The following is a 24,697-nucleotide window of genomic DNA, read 5'->3' as shown; positions in this document are numbered from 1 at the left end:
ATGTTGTCATCTGGTTGTTTACTTGTCTCACAGCAGATATTTTTGTCCCCACTGTTTTGATAATCCAATCACTTTCATTATGACCAGCATGATTAGTGGATCAGGTTCTGCAGTCTAGTTTTGCTCTGGTCAATCTTATTCATTTATTTATTTATTTATAAGAAGAAGAATTTCCAAGTCTTGTTGAGTACCCAGCTTATAGGGAAGCAGACCTTTGTTGCTATCAGCTGCATGTTGCTACAATCCATATCAAAAGTTCATTGAATTAGATCACCAGATAAAACTCAGTAAATTTTAAAAGGAGCATCACTCAGGCTGCAAACTCTATTCAAGCCATTTCCACCCTATAGTGCACCACATAAAATGCATTGCTACCTGAAGAAAATTCATATGCAGCTGCCTGGGAAAAGTTGGAAGCATTAATACTGCTTGAACTTGAGTAGCTTTCTTAGTCGTGGCTTTTCTATTAGACACTTGTGGGAAATAGTTTCACAATATCCCTGTCTGTCTGCATTATTTTATCCTCCTAAAGAAATTATGACTACTGAAATTAGCAGACTTGGGCTATCAAATCCATCCAAGTCCTCATCACTGGCTTACACATTGTTACTTATGCCAAGAATGCACATAGCTTCCAGGCTACTGGCTACTTTCTGCTAACCTAATCCAAGTAAAATTACAACGGGAATTTTTGAAGGAAACAATTTCTTGAGTCACGTTTCCTAAAATGATGAAACTACGGAGCAGTGTCGATTGCCCACAACATCATCTACTCGTTAAGTCTGAATCTGTGCCTTCCCCTTAGAAGCAGCATCTTCCCTTCAGCACCGTGCGCTTCATTAGGGCCGTACAGAGCCAGACATTATGACTAATGGCCTCTACTCCAGCAAGTCATCCCACTGACTTGAGAGAAATTACCCATGTGAGCCAGAGTTGCCAAAAAACACCATTTGTCATCAACTGATGCTTTCAAACATATTAATCTTCCTACAGCTGCTCCTTTTTAAAAATGGTCGGAAGGTTTACTGCTGGTGAAAAACTGGGTTGTCCAGCAAAGTCTGACAACCCAAAGGTTCTGGACACCCCTTTGGCCATGTAAAAGAGTGGGAAGCCATGTGGAAAGGTCTGTCAATAGCACACTGGGTCTGAGCATTCCCAGGTTAATATGAACAGATCTTTTCCTAAGTGTTCTGGTCCCCGGGTGACATTTAACACTAAATGTTAGTGCCCTGCTCCAGTGCTTCTATCCTGGAACTGAAGATACAGCATCTGCAGCATCCACCCTCCCAGAGCCATGCTGCCTGGAGATAGGGAATGGAAACCATATCCCAGAAAAACACAGCCTTTTCCATGAATTCAAGAGTGGTTTTTTTAAGGTAAGCAGGACTGGCAGAATTAATCCTTACCCTCTCTGTACTTTCCTCAACTCTTCCTACTGGACAGTTTTTGCATGCTGCCTTGCTTTTATCTGCAACACCATCCAAGAAGACACAGGAGGAACATGTTCACCCCCAAAGTCATTCAGAAACTGAATTTGCTGTTGAGAATTTAATTACAGATAGCAATTGATGCAGCAAACTGAGAAGTGACCAAATGTGAAACGGGTGTAAGTGGAAAGCATAGGCATGGTACAGCAGTGCATCTCATCCTACACATTACATTTCACTTTATAACATACAGAGATGATATTATACCACATAAAAAGAATGTGCTTTAATTAACAATAAATGACTGCTTAGGCTGACAAAATATAATGGGTATTTTAATCAAATTTTATCATCTCCTCCAAAGCATTTTTTCTACAAAGCTGGGTACACTATGCTAGCTTAAACATGATATTCACTAATTAAAATGTATTAACATTTTCCAAGCACACATTATCCTTTATGTACAAGAGCCATTTCTAGTCCCAGAAAAGATCATTTTACCTTGACATTTCTAATTAAAAGAAAAACATTGCTCACATATAAATAATAAATGAGAGTGCAGATGCTCTTATCTGCGTGGCAGAAGGGAATAGGGAATTACTCATGAGTATGTATCCAAATGAAACTATTAGACCTGTCCATAACATGCACATCTGGGTACTATAACAACTAGAGTCACTGACTCATTTTCCACCCATTTTTCTCCAATATTCCATCTAATTAATTGCATGATTTTCTTTTTCTTACTGAGGAGTCCTGTGATGACTAGTACAATGAAAATGTACATGTAAGAATGAATGCTGTAAGTAGTTTGGGTGGTCACCTTAAGCTGGATATTAGTTGCACTGTTTTCCCTGAACATGAGAAACTGCTATAAACAATTGTAATCAGAGATTACCATCATTTCACCAGCTTGATTACTCAAAGTGGTATAGAAGAGTGAGTCAGGACTGTGACTCTGCATTAAATGTGTGGGAGAGCTGAAGATAACTGGCTTATAAGCATCCTAAGTTTCACTCCCCTGGATATTTCACAGCACAGGCTTTGGCTTTGCATTAGGAAAAGTCATGTTCATTCATGTTAAGAGCAAACCCTGGGAATAAAGCTTATAGCTCCTCATCCTCCTTCTGCCGCCAGCTTGAGCTGTTATGTGGCTTTGAAAGTACCACTGGGCCACCCACTTAACTCTCTGCATCTCTAATACCTTAAAAGCACAGTTTGATAAAGCACTTTTCCACAAGACATGGGTATTACAAGGTATGATCATACGTACACACACAGTCTTGTCAGTGTCCACCTGTGCTAGTGACTAAGGGCTGCAGCACACTGTGTGATGCAATGTGGAAAACTTGGAAGGGAGGCACAATTATTTATAGGCTGCTTAACTTGCAGGCAGTAAAGCAGGTTTCATCCCCATCCATCACCCCATACGGTCAGGGAAGACAAATAGCTGCAAAACCTAAGCCATGCACCTAAATGTTGTGATAGTTGTACAATATATAAAAGGATGCAGAAGTTTTAAGGTTGTTTAAGTGAACGTGCTTCCAAAACGGCTTTTTTAACCCTTTGTGCAAACTCACCCTTCTTCTTCCTAAGGTTCCTCAGTCTTAGTTCTCTACCTTTGACATGTCTGAGAGATAACTGAAAGCTTATCTATTGGTTGTTAACCCTTTGTTATCATTGGCTGGTTGTAAGACCTCCTGAACTCCCAGTGGTCACTTTGTAATCCCCCCAAGAGCTGTTTAAGTCGCTACCCAGAACAGTAAACTCTCTCAGCCTCTCTCCTTGCTGCTGCTGTCCTGTGGTCTCTGCAGGGGCCATGGACACCTCGTGATGGTGGGAGGGGAGGGAGCACCTCCCCCTCCAGGACTAGAGGTAAAAGGGAAAAGCCTCCAGCTTGGGGTCCCCCTCCGTATCCCCCTTCAACATTTGTCACCTAAATAAAAAAATTCAGGTGCAGATCCCAACTCTCCTGACTGCACTGGGAGCTTGGTTTCCCCTGGACATTCAGTGGTCTGAATTGGTCCTGCTGCTCTTGGAATCATGACGACAGCTCATGTGCCCACCGTGGCTGCAGCCGCCTGCCCACAGCAAGTCAGCTCCCGCTCCCATGGGTGAGCACCTTCCCAACAGCAACAGAGGGAGCTGGAGCAAAGCAGAAAACAGCACAGTGTGCTTCTCATGGAAAATTAACTTTCCTTGTTCCTAAGAAATGTTGCTTGTAAAACACTGACATTATTTAACACCATTTCGATCAGTCTTACTGATTGGAAAGTTGTTAAGGCAGCAATTTAGGCTTAGTCACAGATGGGTATAATTAAAACTTCACTGTGGATTCACGTAAGTATCCAAAGCACTTCTCATCGAATGCTCGTTCTTGTTTTGGATTATGGAGTCCAGCACCTCCCTCTTAATTTACTCGGACAGGGTCAGCATTTATATCCAACTTTGTGTGAGTCCTTTCCCTCCTCACAGGCCATGTCAGCATGGGGAAGGGGAGGCAACACTGATGCATCCTCATATCTCCTCAAAATAATTAGCTCAAAGACCTAGAGATTGATTCAAAAGGCAACATCCAATAATGGAGAGAGAATAAACCATCATTAAGCCGCCAGTTTCAGTAGCACATCATTTAATCCTAAAGGCAAAATAACAACAAACAAGAGAACAATTTCCTCTATCATTTTATTTTATTACTTCTCCAGCAACAGAGAACAGGACCAGATTTACCACTGCTAACTAACTCTGTTACTTTGGGAATAAAAGGCAAGCACTGTGCTGCCCTGCATAGGAGGCTGAGAAACTGAGACGTCAATTTTTCTCTTTTGTAGAATTAGAGGAAGAAATTACATCAGGCCATAACATTGAGTGAAAATAACAGCTTTGACACTGAAAGTGCCCAAAGGCAGGAAAATGCTGCCCAATTCTAGAGGTGAAACATTTGAGATAAAACAGATCATAATAATTAGAGACAAAGACCTCAAGACTGTCAGCGTGTCTTGAAAAGCACAGTTAATTAATCCCCTGAAGAGGAGGTGAGAGGTATAAAGTTACTACCTATCCCCTAGCTCAGGGAACATTAGGGCTGTTTTATGACAGACATTCCAAGAGAAGGTTCTAAGGAGACCTTATAGCACCTTCCACTACCTAAAGGGGATCTACAAGTGAGGAGCTTTCCACAAAGGCATTGGAGGATTCAGTGCTCAGTCTCATCACCACTGAGATCCCCATCTCTCAAGCCCTGTTTCATGGCTCCAACCCAGGCCTCAGTGCAGACTTTCATGTTACAGTTTTGGAAACCATGAAACAGATGAAAAAACATAGATAAGACATTCAGAAAACAGTCAAAGTCCACTCTCATTTCCATCAGTAGCAGAAATTCCACCCATTTCAGTGGAAACTAAACTAGACCAACATCAAACCCTTTGTAAAACCCTTTCCCCTTCCACCTCCATGGGACTCAAGATGTCATTTCTTTCCATCATAAAGAAATCCACAATAATCAAGCCAAATAAATGGTCCTGAGGAAACTCCAAACCTTGTTTTGACAGCGTGCTGGAAAGATGCAGTTTTGCAGGTGGAGCAGGAGAGAGGTCCAGGATGGTTCTACTCTCACATGGGCAGAGATCTCAGCACAAGCAGGAGCCCTGGAGTGACTCATATCACCAGCACAGCCCAGGAGCATGGGAATATTGATATGCCGAGGGATCAAGTGGCCATTTTCCAGAAACAAATGGGAACGATCCTCTCTGAGCTGCAACCGGTATGTATAAACTTGCAGCTACTATTATTTTTCACCTGTAAAATAAGGCTAGAAGATGACAGTGGCTGCAGGAGAACATGTATAGCTTACTGTGAGGCATTGGAATATTGCAAACTGGGGTCCCCACCACAGACAATCAAAAACTGGTTTCCCATACAGTCTACAATCCTTTAAGTTTTTTCTCCAATAGCACCAAAATTCATTAATTTTTTTTTAACTTAATTTTGAATGCAATTCAATGAATATTTGTCAGGAGCAATTACATAGATCCGCCCTTTGCAAAAATGGCAAAGACCTTCTGCTCCTAAGCACAGTGGGTCACACACTATGTTGGATGTCACTGAGGTCAATGAACAAAGTTATACTCTCCACATCTGCTACTCAGCCCAGCTCACTCCCTTTCCTCCCCTCTCCCACGCACAGGATGACCAGCTCATGTCACACCTCCTTCCCCTGCACCAACTTCAGTGAACCAGCACAGCTCTCACGTTTTTAAACTCAGATTGGAGAGGGGCCGGCAGAGAGATGGAGATGCCCTTTCTAGCCAGTACAGCTGCAGCTTGCAAACCTCACAACCCTTTCTGTGATAACCAGTGCCTTGTAATCCAGCAGCATTTGTTGGATTAATGCAAAGAAACTTCATGAGCAGGAAAACATAAGGAGCTGCCTAGTTAGAAGAATATAGAATATATAAACTAATTTAGTTTATAATATAAATTTTTATAATTTTGGTGCAAAAAAAAAAAAGCCCAGCCAATCTCCAGCCAGCCCGCCTCCAGGACAAGGGAGCTGTTCAAATGCTGCAATGGGCTGCCCTACCCATCCCCATCTCCTCCTTCTATACAGCCTTGCACCTGCCAGGACATGATGTTATGTATCCATTTCTCACTTGTCAATGTTTCACCACACATTTAGCAACTGTTCTTTCCAATTCCTGGGGATACATCTAATGTTTTGCTAACCTTTGCTAACCTGAGATGTGTCAATTTGCCTTTCAGGATTCCCAGTACCAACCCTTTGTATTTCTGATACACACTCATTCACTTACAGTGCTTAAGTCACCCGGGGTCTTGCACTTTCTGATCCAGAGGACCTTTCTCAAAGGTTTTACTGTCTAAATACCACATTGTATTTGATTCTAAGGCCAGATTTTACCATTTCTGGCCTTAAATAACAGCTGCTTTGGAGTAGGTCAGCTACTTTGACACTGGCATTGTCTTTGGTGTGCAGAAAAGAAACTGGATACAATCATTTTCTCACAGAAGTCTTTAAAGTCTTTAAAACACTTTACCCTTTGTAAAAAGATGTTGAATGCAATAAGCCACAGGCAGACCTCGCTGGTAACAGACTTGTCAGTGGCTTTCTGTAGGGTAGCGACATGTCATCTGCAGTCTCTGTGAACTGTAACACCCAGCACTTACAGAGCTTTTCATCCTCATAGAGCTCTACAAATGTGAAAAGAGCCCAACAGATAGTTCAGAGCCTTACCTCTTGAAAATTAACCTCTATGAAGCTGAATTCACTGTTACTAAATTCCTCTCACTTCTCCATTTTCTTCCCAGGAGTGTGTCAGTGAAAGTCCCTGGCACGAGGAAAGCAAATACTAAACCTTTCAACATGGGATGGCAACTCCTGCACCCAGTGAGAGGACAGGGCCAGAGGGCATGTCCCATCACACCACACCCAGTTTAGTTTCAGCTCTCCAAGGGCCAAAGCGTGTTCTTGAAAGCACTCACACAGTGTCCACACATCACAGCCTTTATACACCTCCAAATCATGACTTCTCCAGCTCCCTAATACTGACACTGTCCCCCTGCCACCGTTGCCAGACAAACGGCAGCAGAAGAGGGATGGATTCACCTCATCCAGTTTCAGTCGTCTACATGGTGGGAGTTCTTGTGTGGGCAAGAAGCACATGCAGAGGGTGGACTAGGACAGGCAGGATAGAATGGGATGCAGGTTGAAGGTGGCAGTGCTGAATTCCACTTCACACACTGAGAGAAGCCCAACAACTCAAATTCTAAAAAAAAACCCAAACCCATGCTATTGCACATATGAATTCAGATTAGGGGGTTATTTAACAGAAAATTTGACCATTACATTCTGAACAGGCAAAAGTGGTTGACCCTTTCAAATGCTCCTTTGAAAGCTTGCTCCACACCTTAACTACCCCACAATTAGCCCTTAATTGCCCTATAACATTTTGGTTTCATCTCAGTTGACCAACCTTTCTTCTCAGGGAGTTCTTCGGTGTCATTTACCCAGACTGGAGTTTAATTCACAAGCAAAGTAAAAACCACAATTATTCCTTTCATGACGTAAATTTCCTTTCTCCGCCACAGCCATCATGTCCCTTTCTTATGAGAGCAGGAGGGATATGACACTGCTGACCAAGGCAATGCAACATGAAACTATCCTGAAGAGCCAATCTGTATAAAGCTTCACAGTTCCCACCAGCAAGTTCCAATGGAGCCTAGAAAATGGGCAAGTTTAACATGATATTACATGTGGAGTTTCTAACCCTTCAGTCCCAAAACCTAAGAAATTCACCTGCAAATCCCTCCTGCTTCTGAAAAAATATTGATTGGGAAATCATAATTTTTCAGTGAGCTCCTAAATCTTCTGAAAAAAAAAAAGTCAGGTTAAAGAGAAAATTGAAGTAAAGAACATGGTGGTAAAGGACGTTTATACATATATTTATCTTCATTGCCCTGATGTTATTGAGTCATCCAGCCTTTTAGTCACCCATCAAGAATATTTGGACAGATTTAATCCCATTCCATAAATTGAATATTTTTCCATTAACTGCAACGAGATTTCCATGAGGTTTTGTAATTTTTCCTCCTATATTTACAACCAAATAAATGTAGTTTGTCAAACTGAGAATGACTTTTATTACACATGGCAACTGTTCTGTACTATTCATGACACAAAAGTCTTACAGTATAAAATTTATCCACAATGAGTTGTTATTTTGCTCTGAGGTTTTTTTATTGCATAAATTTAAATCCACACATAAGAATATTTTAAGTTTAATAAGCACACACAACTTGCTATGTGGCTAAACTTTTTCAGTGATACTTCTAATATCTGTTGTGATTTTGCACTACTCTACAAATATTCACCCCACTGACTCATATCACTTTGCTCCCACACTGCAAGAATCAGCCTCTTCAGGAGGTACAAGATCCCTGTTTTTCCATCCTTTTCAATGATAATGCCTTTTCCTGAGGTTCTGTCTTCCAAAGCAGGAATGCTTACTTTAATACTTAATGTAAGTATTTAAAAATAACATTTTTCCACTTGTTCTTGTTTGTTAAAAGAGTTTTTCGGGTCACTGAATGTACAAGTTTGTAGTGGAGAAGAGGGTCACAGTGGCACTGGGCACATCTTTACCTCAACCCCAGAAGACCAACCCCTTAAATGCCTCTCTGAAGTTGGCTCTCAGGGCTTAAATCTGCAATTATTGAAGTCAACTAGAATGAAAGATCAAGCATTAACAGCGATGTCAGGCTTAAGGAAAAAATGTCAGGTTTAATGGCAAAATTCACAGTCTCATGAAGGCCCATCAAAGTAGCATTAATGGGCTACAGTTTTTTATCTATCAATATTTAAGCATTCTATGCATAGCTTAAGTAGTTGCTTTGATAACTACGAGGAACCTATCCCCTAACCCCTCCTTTATATCAATTTAAAAAAAAAAAAAAGATAGAAAGAGGTGTAATTCCACATACTTTTGATTTAATACTATTTTCCTTCCCACACTGTCATAAATTCCTACCTATAAAACTGTAAAGGAGAAAACACTCTAAATCCTCGTGTTTTGTTGCTTGATATTCACCAGCGTGAGCACAAAGCAACCAAGAGCCTTGCAGAAGGAACAACGACACAGTCCAGGTGACACATTTGTGAGGAGATCTCCACATCCCACTTCAGCCAGGAGCTGCAGGCGGCACCCATGGGGACAAGTGAAGGGTCTTCCAAGACCACCCTCATGATGACACTCCTCTGTGTTCCCCAGGGCGAGGAAGGCTTTGAGCAGTTGTGTTCCCCAAAGTGCTCTGAGACTCCGGATGCTCCCGGACGGACGGTGCCCGGCTGGCTGGGTGCCCCTCTCCTGCTCTCTGCCACACTAACAGAGCAGCCCCCAGACAGACTGGCAGAGAACTGTTTGCACAAGGTCACTTCCACACTCACAAACCAGCTCCCCTTTTCAGCAAAGTAAATATTAGCGCCTGTTATTCACAAACATCAACTGCACCGCACGCCTCACGCAAACATTGGGTGCATACGGACGCTAGATAAGCCACCCACACGCTGTATCTCAGCACAGCACACTCCAATTCACACACCCTGGCACCATGCAATAAGCCAAAATGTTCTCCTAGAGCGAGATTCGTGTTTCTCTGCCAATATGGTGAGGCTTTTTATTCAGAGCTACTCAGTTATTACTGTCGAGAAGGCCTGACAGTATCAAAGCTGATCACAGTTCTAATTATAACTTTTAATATGCTGGATTTTATTCATTCCTCCTCCTTTTCAACCTTGATGTTTTATTCCCAGCTATTCAAGGCTTAAGACTCGTAAATTAAATGAGAAGCTTCTATTTTTTTTTCAGTATGGATGTTGCTGACTGTTGCCTATTCAGAAGAAAATCTGTGCAGAAGGAGTTCAGGGTATAACTATTTAATAGTCCAGAAGCAAATCCCAAGAAGGCAATTACCTAAGGTACCTATAGCATCCCAAATGGCTTTAATTAAGCCACTGCAAAAATTGCTTAACTTTAGTTCATGAAGGATTCAAGGCCATCAAGGTCAGGTAGAATGGGGCCCCGAGCAACCTGGTTCAGTGAAAGGTGTCCCTGCTCCTGGTAGGGGGTTGAAACTGGATGATCTTTAAGGTCCCTTCCAAGCCAAACTATTCTATGATTCTGTGCTCAGGAGATGGACAGCAAGGAGATGAGCTAATTCCCTCAAAGTGAGTGAGCAGACCCAGGCAGCCTGTACTAAACAGATGTACAAGCTTTCCCCAGGTTTCCCTTGGGCACTCAGTTTTCCATCTCCCAAGACAACCTTTTCCTTTTTATTTCTGCTCCTTGTCCTCTTTCTGAACCCCAACACCAACACTGCGCCAAATTTAAGCAGTTCCTTAAGCACCAGCCAAATAAACTCACTTCTTTTCATGCCTTGTCATGTCCTTTCTTTATCAGATACAAGACAAGATGATAAATTTGGGTCCTTTTTTTATATTCTCAAAATAAAGGACATGGGAAAAGTCTCACTTTGGGTGCTCCTGAGACGTGTAGAATCAAAAAACTAGAGCTACATCAGACATAAAACAGCTGAGTGGAGTAAAATAATCTGAGCTGATAACTTCAGTGAGGAAAATATATCTTTGTACTTGAGAAAAATGAACCAGATGGAGCAAATGTTAATGTTCAATATTATAGTATATTTGTCTACAAGGCTCCTCCAATCTGAGTGAACAATTTAGCTCAAAATTAATATTTTTAGGCATGTGCAAGTGCATTCAAGAGCTTGTGCATCTCCTTCTGTACAGCCACTTCCTCACTGAGCCACTGCTCTAAACCAGGTTTAACTTCTGCAATTACAGTATCCATGGGGAAAATACATCTTCAAGGATTCAGTTCACTAACTATTGCCAAACTGTCTGCCTCATCCTCACAGTGCTCCCAGCAGGTTCATGTAGAGGAATATAAAGGTAATAAAGTTTTACAAGTTGACAAGTTTAATCCTGTGAGGACCTGAACTATGGCCAGATTTAATCATCTGAGGAACCAGCATGGCCCATGCCACTGCATTTCCCCTCCAGTAACTCTACAGCAGCATCCTGTCCAATCTGCTACGCCAATTCCACTTTAAAAAGCATATAAAAGGACATCATCAGTTAAGTCTTAAAAAGTCTGCAGAACGTATACAGAATAAAAGAAGTATTTCCATGAAAACCCACAAAAGACAGCATGAAATAAGCACCAGACTGACTTAACATTTAAATATTCCTAAAGAACACAGGTCAACACATTTTTTCAACATTGCACCTAAAGGAAAATCTTCAATTTACTGGAAGCAAGAGATTTAAATTCAATAATATATCTCAGTTATGTCAGAGTATTGGCTCTTCAATACACAGAATTCCCTGACCTTAATCCAGCATGGTATTTAAGCATCAACTTCATCTTAAATAAGGCATTCATTTTCAAACTTCAGAGGAATTATTCATGTGCTTAAAAGCAGGCACATGCACGAGCATTTTGGAAAGCTTCTGCTCTGCCCCTCTGTTGTTGGCTATCAGTTTCCATTAGGTGTAAGAATTTTTCACACCAGGCAGCAGAAAAATATTAGAAAAGGAACACTGTTATTAGAGGGAAGTCCGGGTGATGCTCACTCATCTGATCTTGTATCATTTTTCTGCCCTGTCACCTCCTCTACAATTTCGTACCAAACGCATTTGCTCCACGTTTTTCTTTCTCTTGAGAGATGTTACTTTACGAAAAAACACCCACTATCTATTTGGCTTGCACAGGGTAGGATGTGAAAAACCCATCCCTCACTTCCTTGTCACTGGTGACCAAGGTCTGTGTGCTCACAGTGTGTTCCTCACTCACCCCATAGAGATGGATGAGTTTGGCTCAATTCTGAGCTCAGCTTTTCCCCTTCAGACTTTGACTTCCTCAGAAGCTGAGTTTTAGGTACAGCCAGGGAGAGAAACGGTGAAAAAGACCTTTAATGTGGAAGGGACTGGTACCCCCATACAAAGTCCCCTCTACCAATATATAAAGCCTCCAAAAAAGAGAGAGATAAGAGCTACAAGTATTAGTCACTTTTGTGTCAATGCAAGTGATTTGCACTAGAACTTGAGCTCCCAGAATTGGAACCAAAGTGGTCACCATTGACAGAAAACGTGCTTATAGCCAGGAGTTTGTTACACTTACAGATAATATTACTTATAATATTATATTACACTAATGTATAACACATATAATATTACAAAGTACTGATTCTGAAAATGTGGAAAAGATATGCTTCTTTCTCTGAACCTAATAAATAAAAATAATTTTATTGACTTTAAGCTTTGCAAAAGCTGCATTTACTTATCTAAAGATTGTTGCCAGGTTCTGCATCTTACAAATATGAATTTTACTCAGAATTCTTCTCTGCAGCAAAAAAAAAAAATTGCAAAACCAAAACCCACCAGAAAGACTATAAACTGTTTCCTTCTGCCATTTGTTGTTTTTCAGTGGATGCTTTTCTGCCAATATCATGCAGCATTTTATTTGTTTGCTGACTAGATGGCTGAGTATTTTCAAACAGGAAGGAAAAAAAAAGCAACTCATAGCAAATAAGACCTTTTCTTTACAATTTTTAGCTGAATCTTTGTTGATATTCAACTTTGGAAGTGTTACATGGTTTTGTGAATATACCATTTTGAAAGGAAAAAAAAGACAAAAAAGAGACTGATGACACCTGTAACACCAGAGGGGAATTATATTTAGCTCTGGAACTTCTGCCTGTCTTGTAACCACTTGTCCCAGGATAGAATCATGCCCTTTGTGAGTACTTAATTGTCTTATGTGTCTGAAATAACCCTGTTCATTGAACAAAGCAACATCTTAAATCACAGCCTGACAAGAAAAATATGTAACCCTATATACTTATGAGGAAACCTCATCCAATATTGCCCTCCTGGGCTATCTCCAAGCCCACAGAGTCCATCTCCACTGCAAGAATAACTAATAAATAAAACCAAGGAGAAACTAGCAGCCCAAGGCAGCCTGATGTAAGTAAATGATGGAGAAAACACATCTTAGATTTAACTTGGCCATGAGCTGTATTCAGCTTCTGGACTCTTTTCTGTATTCATGGTGTTAACTCCAGTTAAAATGACCTCCAGTAAGAGGGTCTAGCAAAGACCTACTCAGTGCACAATTCTTCTGAAGTCCAGATTTACCCATGGGGCTAGGGCAGCTTCTTAGGCAGCTACAAATCCAAGTTTGTTAGAATTTCTAGCAGCCAGATAGCGCCTGGAGCTACAAGTTTCCCTCTTGCATCAAACCAAGCCTAGGTGAAGTATGAGCTGGGGGTGAGAGCAGTAGGCAGAGTTTTGTCTGTAGCCCCATTAAACCCTCTACCAGGGACAGGGTAATTTGTGATTGCAGGGGCTGAATCAGCCAAATCAATCGGCAGCAACTCATCAGCCCATGGACTGGGGGAAAGGCAGGAGAAGGGAGAGATCAGAGTTTTGCTCAGGCAGAGTCCCTCAGCTGTCCCTTGCTATCGACTGCACCCACCACGTACGATCCAGTCTAGGACACGAATAAAGAAATGCATTCATAGCTGGTTTAGCCTGCCTGGGCAATGCAGTCAGCCTGTAACCATGCACACTGGAAGGCATCAGGAATTGTGCACCTGCCTTTTTGCCCTGCAAAACTAAATCCAAATGCAAGGCCTAGCCCATTTGACAAACAGCTGCAATGCATTACAAGCTGATCATTACAGGCAAGCTTATATATGAGTGTGTATGGTGTATGTATATGCGTGTGTATATATATATATATTTATCTCCTGCATATATAATAGACAGAGATTTACTCTGGCATGAGCTTGATGTTATTTATTCCCTGGATAGGAAGGGACTCTGCTGTGTGATAATGCACCTTTGGTAGGAAGCTGCTACAAGACAAAAACAATTAAACTCTTTATTCACAAACAGTTCACAAGAACTCTGGACCAAGACTGTGCTCCTGCTGCATTCCCCTTTTAATTCAGCAGATCAGAGGCAAAGATTTAGGTCCCTTCTCCAGTGTAATTAGGTCACTGCAGAGAGCTACCTGCACCACTGTGATGTCCCAGCCTTAGCAAAACACTCTCACCCCTGCAGCTTATAGAGTGCTGCAAAGTGACCTTGTAGTTTGTGTAACAGCCAATGTACCTCAGTTACAGTGGAGATTGATTCCACTGATGATTCCTTATTTTACTTTAAATAAGTAAAAGTTGAGCATCTGCCTGGCAAAAGCCAGCATCCCTCTGTAGCCAGCGGAAGAAAATGGGCACATTCAGCAGAAAAATCACACCACCCTTTCAGGATGGTAAAAATTAGTCTTGACAAATTGACATTTAAAGTTATACAGTTAAAAGTGAGGTAAGTCCTCTTCATGGTAGGAAATGCTGGTTCTGCCCTAGGCTCAGCTACATCCACACCATCAGGATCTCATGCTTGGACTATGTATGGATCAGTGGAGCAAGGTTTCTCTTCACACTGATTTTCTGCTGTCCTGAAGAAGTATGAGGGTGCTATGTGTCCTTCTAACATGGTTAATATTCAAGTAACTGTACCCATTATAGTCATGCCATGACAAAACTGCCTTCACTGCTATCACTTCCTTACTACGGGAATACTGTGGATTCATCCAGAGCTTTTATTGCAGTGTCCCATACCATATCAGCTTCCATGGCCAAATCCCTGCCAAGGAGCACATGACAAACTTGAGTGTGATCTGAACGACTCAAGGACCAGCGTTCTTTAGGTCTGTCCTGTTTAGCAGGCTGGAGACTGCCTGTAAGAGCAGGACATCACCCCAGTAATTTACTTTTATTTTTAGCATGTGTGGTGCCCAATGAGGCAGTTCCAGGTCTTACCATCAGACTACCTACAGTGTAAATGCTAAATTTAAATAATGGAAAAGTTTGTTAATCAAATTGTACTTTCAGTAACAGCCACATAAAGCCTTCCAAAACCTTGACTCAGGCATCATTGCTTCCACCCCATCAAATTCATTCGACCTATTTAAGTGCCACAGGACCTTAAAACACTATACAGTTTAACTCCACTTCATTTAACTTTACAGATTTTCAAAGTTCACATTTTTCACTTTTCTCTGCAATACTGAGGATCCAGCTTACCCTTTCTTTCCCCCACCTTTTACAAGGGAAGTTGTGATTCCTCCATAATCACATGATTAGGCTTTAAGGAAATCTCTTCCCTTGTTTAGCAAAGCAGTGCAAGAGATTAGCAGGTCAGTATCTCAATCTCCAGTACTGTAAACCAGCTGCTTTTTTGTTGTTGTTGTTATTTAAAAGCTGGAACTAAAAAACAACGGCTTCTCGTTGAAGCCACCAAACATTTAAGTAGGGTTGGCTTTTAATGCTGTTAAAAATACTGCAAACCAAAAAGACACAGGAATTGATTGGTTTTTACATTATGCCTCCTCTTAGCTGGGGTGAATGTGTGATCGTTGATCACAGCTATTTCAGTAGTAGTGCAGGGCTTAGTGTTGAACTATTTGTGAAACCTGGTCTGTGTATCCCCAAAAGGATGTCTTGACACTAACAGGACATGTTGGTTTGGTGCAGGCGTGAGCAATGCCTCAGGATCCACTTTCTCTCTCTGCTCAGAGACTAACATAAAGAACAATGGGCTTCCATCTAAAAAACAAGAAAATTCAGAGTTCTGGTGTTTTCTAGATTCAGCATTAAAATGAGGCTTTAATAAAGTTATCCTGCCTGGTCTTCTGGAAGAGCAGAATGTTGGCCTGGGTTCAGCTGTTACTTGAGCAACTCTAGGGGTGACAGCCATTCCCCTACTAATCAGGACACTTGACATTCATCACAAGGAGAGACAACCTGCTCATCAGCAGGTCTGCAGGTGAAGAAAGGTGCAGCATGATGAGCTGAATCATTTCTCCACTCCAATTCTACCATGCAGCCTTCCCCCAGCATCCCTGAGATGAACATCAGCTCATAGTCCCTCCAGGCAAACATGAATCCTGCTATAAAGAAGGCTGGTTAGGGCCCCTCATTCTTTCCTTTCAAGAGAAGTCTGAATTTTTAAAAAATTGGATTAAATAAGACCAAACAAAAGAGAGAAGAAAAGAACTGTCTTGGGAAATCTTCCTTTACTTCATTTGCTTTAAGGAACCACAGAGCTGGAGATAAAAAGCAGCTTACCAGAAACAAGCAGCATTTGATCAGCACTGTTGACCTGCCAGCAGGAGGGAGCCATGGATATAAAAGCCTGGGAAAAATCAGCAGTCATCCATTCCTGATGCAGATCTCTCAAAAGACGCGGCACCACCCCATGTGTGTATAAAACACGACCAGCCTGTGTGAAGATCTTCCTTTGAGAAACTTCAGAGAGGAAGTACAAAACCAGAAGGATTTCGCACACCACAAGAAACGCTGTGGGAAATTAACACTTTAAGCATCAACAGCTGAGGTCTGCATCACCTTTACCCTTCAGTTTGCTGCTAAAAGTCACCATCCTAGTGCATTTCAGTTTTCTGTGACAGTAAGATCAATTTAGACTCTGATTTCTCTGCTATTAAATGTATGCTGTGTTTTATGAATCCAGCAGCAATTATGTTAACGGCAACTTCAGGTTTTGCACTCCCCATCACTTCTCCTTCTAGCTTGGTTATCTAATGCAATTCAATTTTCTGACCACATTCCTTACACCAAAAACACCTCTAAGCACGATCAAGTCAGTTCCAACCTCAGAGGGAAAGTTCAGCCTTTCCCCAAAGCAGGTTTTCTTCATCAAATTGGATTATAAGATTAGCACTAGTAACCCACATTGGTAATTATCATACAGAAAATAGCTTTTCTGACTGGGTCTACCCTGGTAACTAGAAGAGGGTCAGGGATCTGTCCACACTCATGGACTGGCTCATGCTGTTTACAGGAGTATCTTCTCCTGACGCTCCTCTTCTCGGCAGGATGGGCACATCCTTTTAACCAATCCCAAACACCTTGAGCCGCTTTCCTGTAAATTGTCGCTGGAAAATATTTGTACCCCTGCCATGGAACAAAATCTAACTAAATGAAAATTGAGCTACCCAGGATTGTCACCACCAAATAATACAGTTCCTATCACTTTTTGTAGGTACTTTCCAATAGTCTTCAAGTATCACCGTAAACCATCTCTGTTATGTGTTGTATGTCTTGACCGCAAAACACGAACAGGTAAGAGAGGTTAATCCTGTATCAGCAAGGGAAAATGAGATGAGTGGTTTGTCTTCTCTTTCTGGCAGTAAAAATTCACTGTCAAAGAAATTTTCTAGTTGGGAATAGCCCGTCATCTGGAATTATTATTCCTTTAATTGAAAACATATCTTACAGCCAGCAAAGAGACGGCACTTGCATCTCTGAAGCCAGAGCACAGCAAAGACCAGCAATCCAGGTCCTTCACACCTTTAACACATATCTCTTGTTTTCTTGTTCCTACATCAGGAAATACAATCCCCTTGCCATTATTTCAGTGTAAATCCAGACTAGCTCTACCTGACCAAAATTTTATGGTCTAGAAATAAAATAAGTGGAGACCAGACTTGTGCCTTTGAGTGGGTCCCAAAGCCTCCTGTACCACTTCTATCCCTCCAGAGACTAAACACGAAGTCATCTCTGCCACTCACCCAGCTAAACACTCAACACTCACCCTTTCCTTTTTTCTTTTCTTTCTTCTTCTTTTATCTTCCTTTTTTTTTTAGCAGGTGAGTTTTCAGCCGAATCAGCATTTGCTCTGACTCAGCACAGTGGCAGGATCAGCAGCACCAACACAGGGGAGCTAGCAGCTCATCTGCACATGTCGTCCTAGATCATCTTAAATCAGCTCTGAGCCTGTGTCCCAAGTGCACAGAGATTACTGTCTGGCACTATTTATCAAAGAGACTATCACAATGTTTGTGATTATTTTGTGAAGGTCATCATTAGATTTGGCTAGTGTTTTGTAATTGAAAGGGTTTTGTTTGTTTGTTTGTTTTAAAACATAGTTTTCAATAAAAAAATGGGGGGGGGGAGGAGGAGGGTTAACTATTTCTCTCCTTCAAAACCAGAGGTTTTCATTCTCAAAAGACTGCAAACCAAAATGTTTCCACTACTAGCAGTCAAAATCTGAACGTATTTTCAAGTCCAGGATAAGCACTAAAGTATTAGCAAGAGGTGGGGGAGGGATACTCTTTTCTAAGTAGGTGTAAGACTTAGGGAAGATATAGCCATGCCAGAGGAAAGCATGGGACCTTCACAGCAGCAGCCCCTAGAAAAACCTTGGCAATGTCTGGGAGACGTGAGGGACCTGTTCCCAAACACTGTTTCGTTCCTATCTCAAGTATGAGGCATTCAAGGCTACCTTTCTTTTTACCAACCCTTATCTGTTCTCCACTTTCTAATTTTTTCTTCTATTTAGCTGGTGCTTGCTCCTTCCTTCAGCAGACATTGACTGCAACCTCCACATATGACATGAGGAAGCCAGTTGCCCACAAACTAAGCCCTGCAGGCCTGAGAACCTCCTGGCTCTGCCTCCCTGGTCCTTGAAGGCAGTGGGAGCCCAGCCAACATCTTCACTGAACACAGAGTCAGGCTTGCAGCAAAGGTTTCCTTCATGTGATTCGAGCGTTTCTGACCCAGGCCATCATCTGGCATAAAGCATAAAGCAGTGCACAGTACTGCTAAAGCTTTCCCAACCAACACCTAGTGGAAAATGTGGCCTGGAGGAGGGAGCTGACAGCCCAAATCACTGCATAAACCTGGCTTGCTGATGGTCCTCACTCCACCATGCATGGATGGGTCAGGAATCCCAACAGAGCTTACATCCTCACTCAACCCAAGCTATCTCACACTATGGAGAAAAAAAGGGATGGGGAAAAAAAAAAAAAAAGAAAAAAGAAAAACATGGACTTCTTTATAGATGTTAAATCTCATCCTGAATGATCGAGTGATGCTTGATGGTGGGAGAAATGCAATCTTGTGTTGGTTTAATGGCTACTTCTCTTTTGAGTTTATGGTCTGTTACAGCAGTTCCACCATGACAAATTTTCTTATTCTTGAATCATTATAGCCATGGCTCACTATCCAGTTTTCATGCCAGCATCTGTCTTCCTTCTCAGGTTTAAATTTCTGACATCTCACCAGTTTCTCCTGTGCTTCTCTCCCACTCCCCACCCTGGTCTGCCTCAGTGCTTCGGTGGGGATTCTTTCTGCTCTGGTACCTGTGTCTCAGCATCTGTCTCCTCACCTTTTCTGCACATGTTTACATCCATCAACTTTATTGTCAGCAGTTTTATAGCATGGTTTTTGCTCCTCTTTCCTCATCTTTATGACCCTCCATCACCATGGAAAATGGAAGCTATACATTTCTCTTTTCCCCACAAAGACACAAATCTGCGTAGCAAGAGGTGACAAAAATAATATGGTCTGTCTAGGAATCTTTCCACAGCCTCTTCTGCTGACTATGAGCTGTTCATAGATTAAGAGTCTAAGATCTTTCAGGGTGGTTAGAAATCAAGGAATACAACACTGAATCACCCCAGCAGCTCTTTTGCCAAAATAGCCAGTGCAGATGCCTTACAGAAAGGGACAAGGGTACCAATAAGGGACAGCAAGAAAGTCATCTCAGGAAAATTCTTCCAAAATGTTTAACAGTGAGCTAATCTCTTCAGAGATTTTTAAGGCCAGCAGAGACTAAATGAACCTCAGAGATCAAGAAGTCCCAAGCTGTTTACAATTGCATAAAAATAACCAAGGATTACCTTTTAACGGTAATAACATTTAGCCTTTCAAGTGCACAAAAATCTTTTTTATTTCTGTCTCATCCTAAAGATTTGCATCTCGTTACTTTTCTCTACCCCATGCATTAATGCATATTCTTCTTTCTTTTCCTCCATCAAGCTATTCCCTGCTTACCTAGAGAGCACCACCTTTTGCTGTGATCACTGTACGCTCATTAACCAGCTATGGAACAAACTAAACCTTCACGGTCCCTAAGTACTAATGATAAGGCTCAGAACCACTCTGACATGTTTGATTCTTTTCTTTCTTTTTAGTTACACATCCAAATTTTTTCACCATCAGCACATGAGATGCCCCTGCAGAGCCATCCACAATGACCCCAAACCTTTTTTTAAGCAGGTACAGTTCACTTATGACATAAGAGTGTTTCAGATACTCAGATTCCTTCCAGCAGACATCCCTGTTGCTCCTGCCATGTATATTTGGAGACAGACATGCTGGCTTATGTAACAACCTTCCAAGGCTGGCATGTATCTCCCCTCTACCCATGGAAAGGCATCATTTCACCTTGCTTCCCAGGTTGCTTAGCTCAGTACCTAGTATCTTGATTTAATATAGTAATATACTTAAAATACTTCACACTTAATTTAGACACACCCTATTGTTCATTATGAAAACTGGCACCATTTCAACACACCTAATCCACCATGCCTGACCTAATTTCAAGTTCATGCTTCCCCTTCTTTATTAAGACTTCCTTACCTTTGCCTTGCAAGTGATTTTCTAAAAGACTGTTTCATTTTACAATTATATAATTTTTGTCTTTTCCAGAAGTATTTTAGCAGACTAGTACAAAAATACTTTCCCTTAAATAAAGCATTTAGCAATACCCTTTCATTTACCTGTTTACTGAAACAGCAGGTAAACCATGCAATGTATCAGAATCACATTTATTACCAATATCAAAGTCATGTGTTTGTTCTCAATCTGCATAGTAATTGAGAGTCAAACAGTGATATGAAAGAAAACATCTTTGCCAGCAGCTTGGACACTGCATATTTCTCTTTGCAAGCAATTTGGCTGAATGGGAGGTAAGAGAAGAGTCTCTCAGCGGTTTTGGTTTGGTTGATTTTTTGGTTGATTTTTGGAGGTTTTGGGGAGGAGGGGGTTGCTTTTTTTTTTATGATTCCAAAAACAACATAGGGAAAGGAAAGAGGAAATGCAGAAAAGACCCAATTAGGCTGAGTATCAGATAAAATGTCCTAAAAGCAAAATCTGCTTGGATTTGGGTGAATCTCTGGGGGGAAGCTGAAGAGGACTCATTCAACTGGGAAAGTTTAGAAAAAGCACCAAACACTGGAACATAAGATGTAACAAAGATTGTCCCTGCAGCAGCAGGAAGACAGGCATAAATATCTGATTGTTTCCAGCATAACAGCCAAATGTGTATTTAATGGCAGTGAAAAACACAGGTGTCATCAATTCTGCTCAAAGTCATAATTTATGCAACACATGAAACCTTTGCATGGGGACTCCAATCATCATTGCCATAGCAGAAAGAATTCACCAAGACATTCTACCACTGTCCTAATTTGAGTTACCAAGTCACCAGAGGCACAGAGTAGGACCGTGGGTCTCCCCAGGTTCTGCACCCAGAGGTACCCTGGCCATCCAAGCTGAGCCTGCCTCCAACTCTTGGAGATTCCCATGGCTCGCTTTCAGATTAGCTGCTGGCACTGGAGAGCTCAGGGAGAGCTCACGATGCGAATGGTCATCACAGCCTGGACTGAACACTGTTACATCAGAACCTTATGGCTGTATCAATTTACTCCAAAAACTCATGGGAACATTCATTCAAGCTGCCTGTACGTTTGGTTTGCAGCACAAACACACCTTTCCTAAATCCAGTGTGCTGAACTACTACAGCCCCTGACAAACAAAGCCAATGACAAAAAGGCTTCTGGAAAGTGACATTGTTACACATTATTATTTTTACTGCCTATGTAATCAGAGCACCACGGAGCCTCGGGTATAGCCAGAGATCCCACTGCTCCAGATGCTGTACCGGTGCAGAAATCTCACAGGCTGGCAGATATCTGTATTCTCATAACAGTGAGGGAACAGAAAAACAAGCTGTCAAGAAAGGAGGGGGAAAAGTTCCGATAAAGGAAAGATGCCCTTTAGATTGAAAATTAACTACCTGCTAGTGCATTAAGCCTTGTGCTTCTCAAACCTTTTGGGTATAAAACAACAAGGCATCTACTAAGTCTTTAAAGGACTGCAACACCCTCTGACAGCCTGTGCTTTCTTATTGCACAACTTCATCCCCTGTCGAGTCTGCCCGGACCAGAGTCAATCACCCTGGGAGCTCCCGTGATTTTAATGGCAATACACCCAGATCATTCAAATTGGGCTGAACTAGGACAAACGGCAAAGTTTTGAACCTAACACATAATAGCCATGTTTTTGTGAACTATTAACTTCCATTCTTCCCTTCTGTAAATCAGCTCATCTGCTATCCTGTTTCTTTGCAAGCTCTTTTTTTTTTTTTTCTCTCTCTCTCCATCCTGACATGTTTGTAATTATATTTCCTGGGACATACAGTTGCATGGCTGCACACACACACCGGCACAACTAATGCCCAGCTTTTTGACCATATGAGTGAGGGCTGACTCTGTCTCAAATAGTATTAAAATGAAGTAAAACAACATTTTCCATCCCTCTGAAAGGAAAGAAAAAGCACTCGGGTCCAGGTCCAGAGGGATACAGGAGTGGGTCTCAGGAGAGAATTTGTACACCTAAAGCCCGGTATGTGATGCTCAAAATGCCATGTCTCTGCTTCTGGTACCTCTGCATGGATTCAGCTGTCTGTCACCTTTAACAATCTGCAGAGGTTCATTTTTTGAAGCAAAGACCTTAGAAGAAGATCTGTTTCCCTTCACTAGCCAAAAAGGGAGAAAGTAATTTAAAGCAAGTGGCTGCATAACTCCCCCTCTCTGAGGATGACCAATATTTAGAAGAAATATGCCCAAAACAAACATTGATTTGCTTATCGCACATGTCCCCCTACTGCAAGATTTCCCACGCTAGACTAGCACTGAGCTCTGTAAGACAAAAACGTGGATTCCACAGGTAAAGAGGGACTATTCCCCGGGTCAGGGATGCCCTCTTTCGCCACAGGTAGGAGACACGGGCTTCTGCACCCTCAGGAGAGGATATCCCATACTGCAATAGCCTCCAAGCATGGATCAAGACCCCTCACCAGCCGAGTGCTCCCCGCTGGCTGCAGTCACCCACCCCCAATCCATCTGAGAATATACAAAGTAGCTCTTGCTAAACGGTGCAACTGCAATATGAGAGGTGGGGAAGCTCTGTTCCCGGAGCATCCTCGGAGTGGGTAGAAGGAAGGTGGTACCCAGCCCTCACCCCTACAGCCGGTTTAAAACGTTGGAAAGACCCACTTGCTCTTTAAGAGCAGCAGAGAGGATTTCCCTGCTTGGAGGAGTGAGGATGGAAAACCTGGAATAGAGCTTCATGAAGCCCTGGTCCCCTCCGACTGGGATTCTCCGGGGACACGCGGGGCTGCGCATCCCTGTCCGCTCGCCTCAGAGCCCGCATCCCGCACAGCGGTGCGGAGCGCCCCTGCTGCGAACGTACCGAGTCCCTCCTGGTTCGGGCTCTGACAGCAGGAGGGAGGCAGAAAGTTTCTCTCCCCATGTCACACACACGGCTCAGCCCAGGACACCCCGAGCTGACACGGGGAGGGGTGCAGGACAGCTTCACACACCATCCCTCCTTTACTCTCCCCCTTTGCGCTGATATAACACTGTATTTTTTAAAAACAAGGAGGCCAGCCGCGTCACCCTGGTTTGGAGGGGGGATTCTGATATTTCCGTGCACCGGAGGGAGCAGCGACAACCGGGAGGGGATCGCGACCGACGGCCAAGTGGGACGCTCTAGCGTGAGAGGGGGGCTTGGACGCCCCACAGAGTTCCCCCCCCTGCACGGCGGTGGAGGGTCCTTCCCCGTGGGTCTGACCCCTCTATCGTCCCACGAACAACCTTGGGGGGACCAGCAAGAACCGTCAACACCCCCTTCCTGGGGTGCCACCCTCCTCCCGAACCGGTGCAAACCCTCCCCCCCCGCCCTTACGAATAGGGAAAGCCCCAAGAGGAGGAGGAAAATCTCACCTCTTCACAGGGCGGCAGCTGCAGGGCGGCCGCCTGCCAGCCCAGCAGCCAGCAGCACACCCAGGCGCTGCCCGCGTACCCTCGCTCCGCTCCGGCCCGCCGCATCCTCTGCATCCTCAGCAGCAGCATCCTCCTCCTCCCCCGCCGCGGAGCGCCCGCGCACCCCTTCCCGGGAGCGGGGGGGTGGTGGCGGTGGGAATCACCGCGCCCTGCTCCTGCCGGACACGTCGGAGCCCCGGCCGCGGGCTGCCCCTGGCCCTGCTCCCCGCCTGCAGCCGGGCATAACCCTGGCGCTGCACGGACAGAGCGGCCCCGCCGCCCGCCCGCCCCGGCAGCCGGCACCGCCAGAGCCGGGAGGAGGGGCCGGCAGCGGGGGGAGGAGGAGGAGGAGAGCGAGGAAGGCCGGCGGCGCAGGCGCACGCTGCCGAGGCTGGTCCAGCCCCGGCGTGGCGAAGGGAGCGCGGAGCATCCTCCGGCTGCATCTCGCCAGCCCCAAAAAGCTCCGAGGTGGGAGGGAAACCCGGCAGGCACCACCGGGAGCCTGGGCCGTGCTGCGGAGCACGGCAGCACCTCCCGGCTGCAGCTCCCGGCCCCAAAGGCTGCGGGGTGGGAGCGGCACTGGAGGGTGGAATTCGGCCCTGCATCCCCCGCCGAACTCTGCCTGGCTACTGGCACCCCCGCTCCCATCCCTGCCCGTGGCAGCGCCAGGCGGTGAGAGCTGTTTGTACCCTCATCCCTGCTCCTCCGAGGATGTCCGAGCCCCTCCTCGAGAAAGGATCTCACCAGGCGAGATGTACG

At 43.5% G+C, this 24,697-nt stretch overlaps 1 protein-coding gene across 1 annotated transcript in view; it reads right to left on the bottom strand.

Moving 5' to 3' along the window:
* Positions 1-24,159, bottom strand: part of ELAPOR2 (endosome-lysosome associated apoptosis and autophagy regulator family member 2) — a 102,174-nt gene extending 78,015 nt beyond the window's left edge. The window contains exon 1 of the mRNA XM_050324884.1: positions 23,900-24,159. Within this exon, the coding sequence (XP_050180841.1) occupies positions 23,900-24,028 (129 nt within the window). The 5' untranslated portion in view covers positions 24,029-24,159. The remainder of the gene's footprint in view (positions 1-23,899) is intronic.
* Positions 24,160-24,697: the final 538 nt, after the last annotated feature.

Source organism: Myiozetetes cayanensis, unplaced genomic scaffold (assembly GCF_022539395.1).
Source record: "Myiozetetes cayanensis isolate MyiCay16 unplaced genomic scaffold, myiCay2020 scf3, whole genome shotgun sequence".
Lineage (NCBI taxonomy): Eukaryota > Metazoa > Chordata > Aves > Passeriformes > Tyrannidae > Myiozetetes > Myiozetetes cayanensis.
This window is presented reverse-complemented; position numbering and strand designations above follow the sequence as displayed.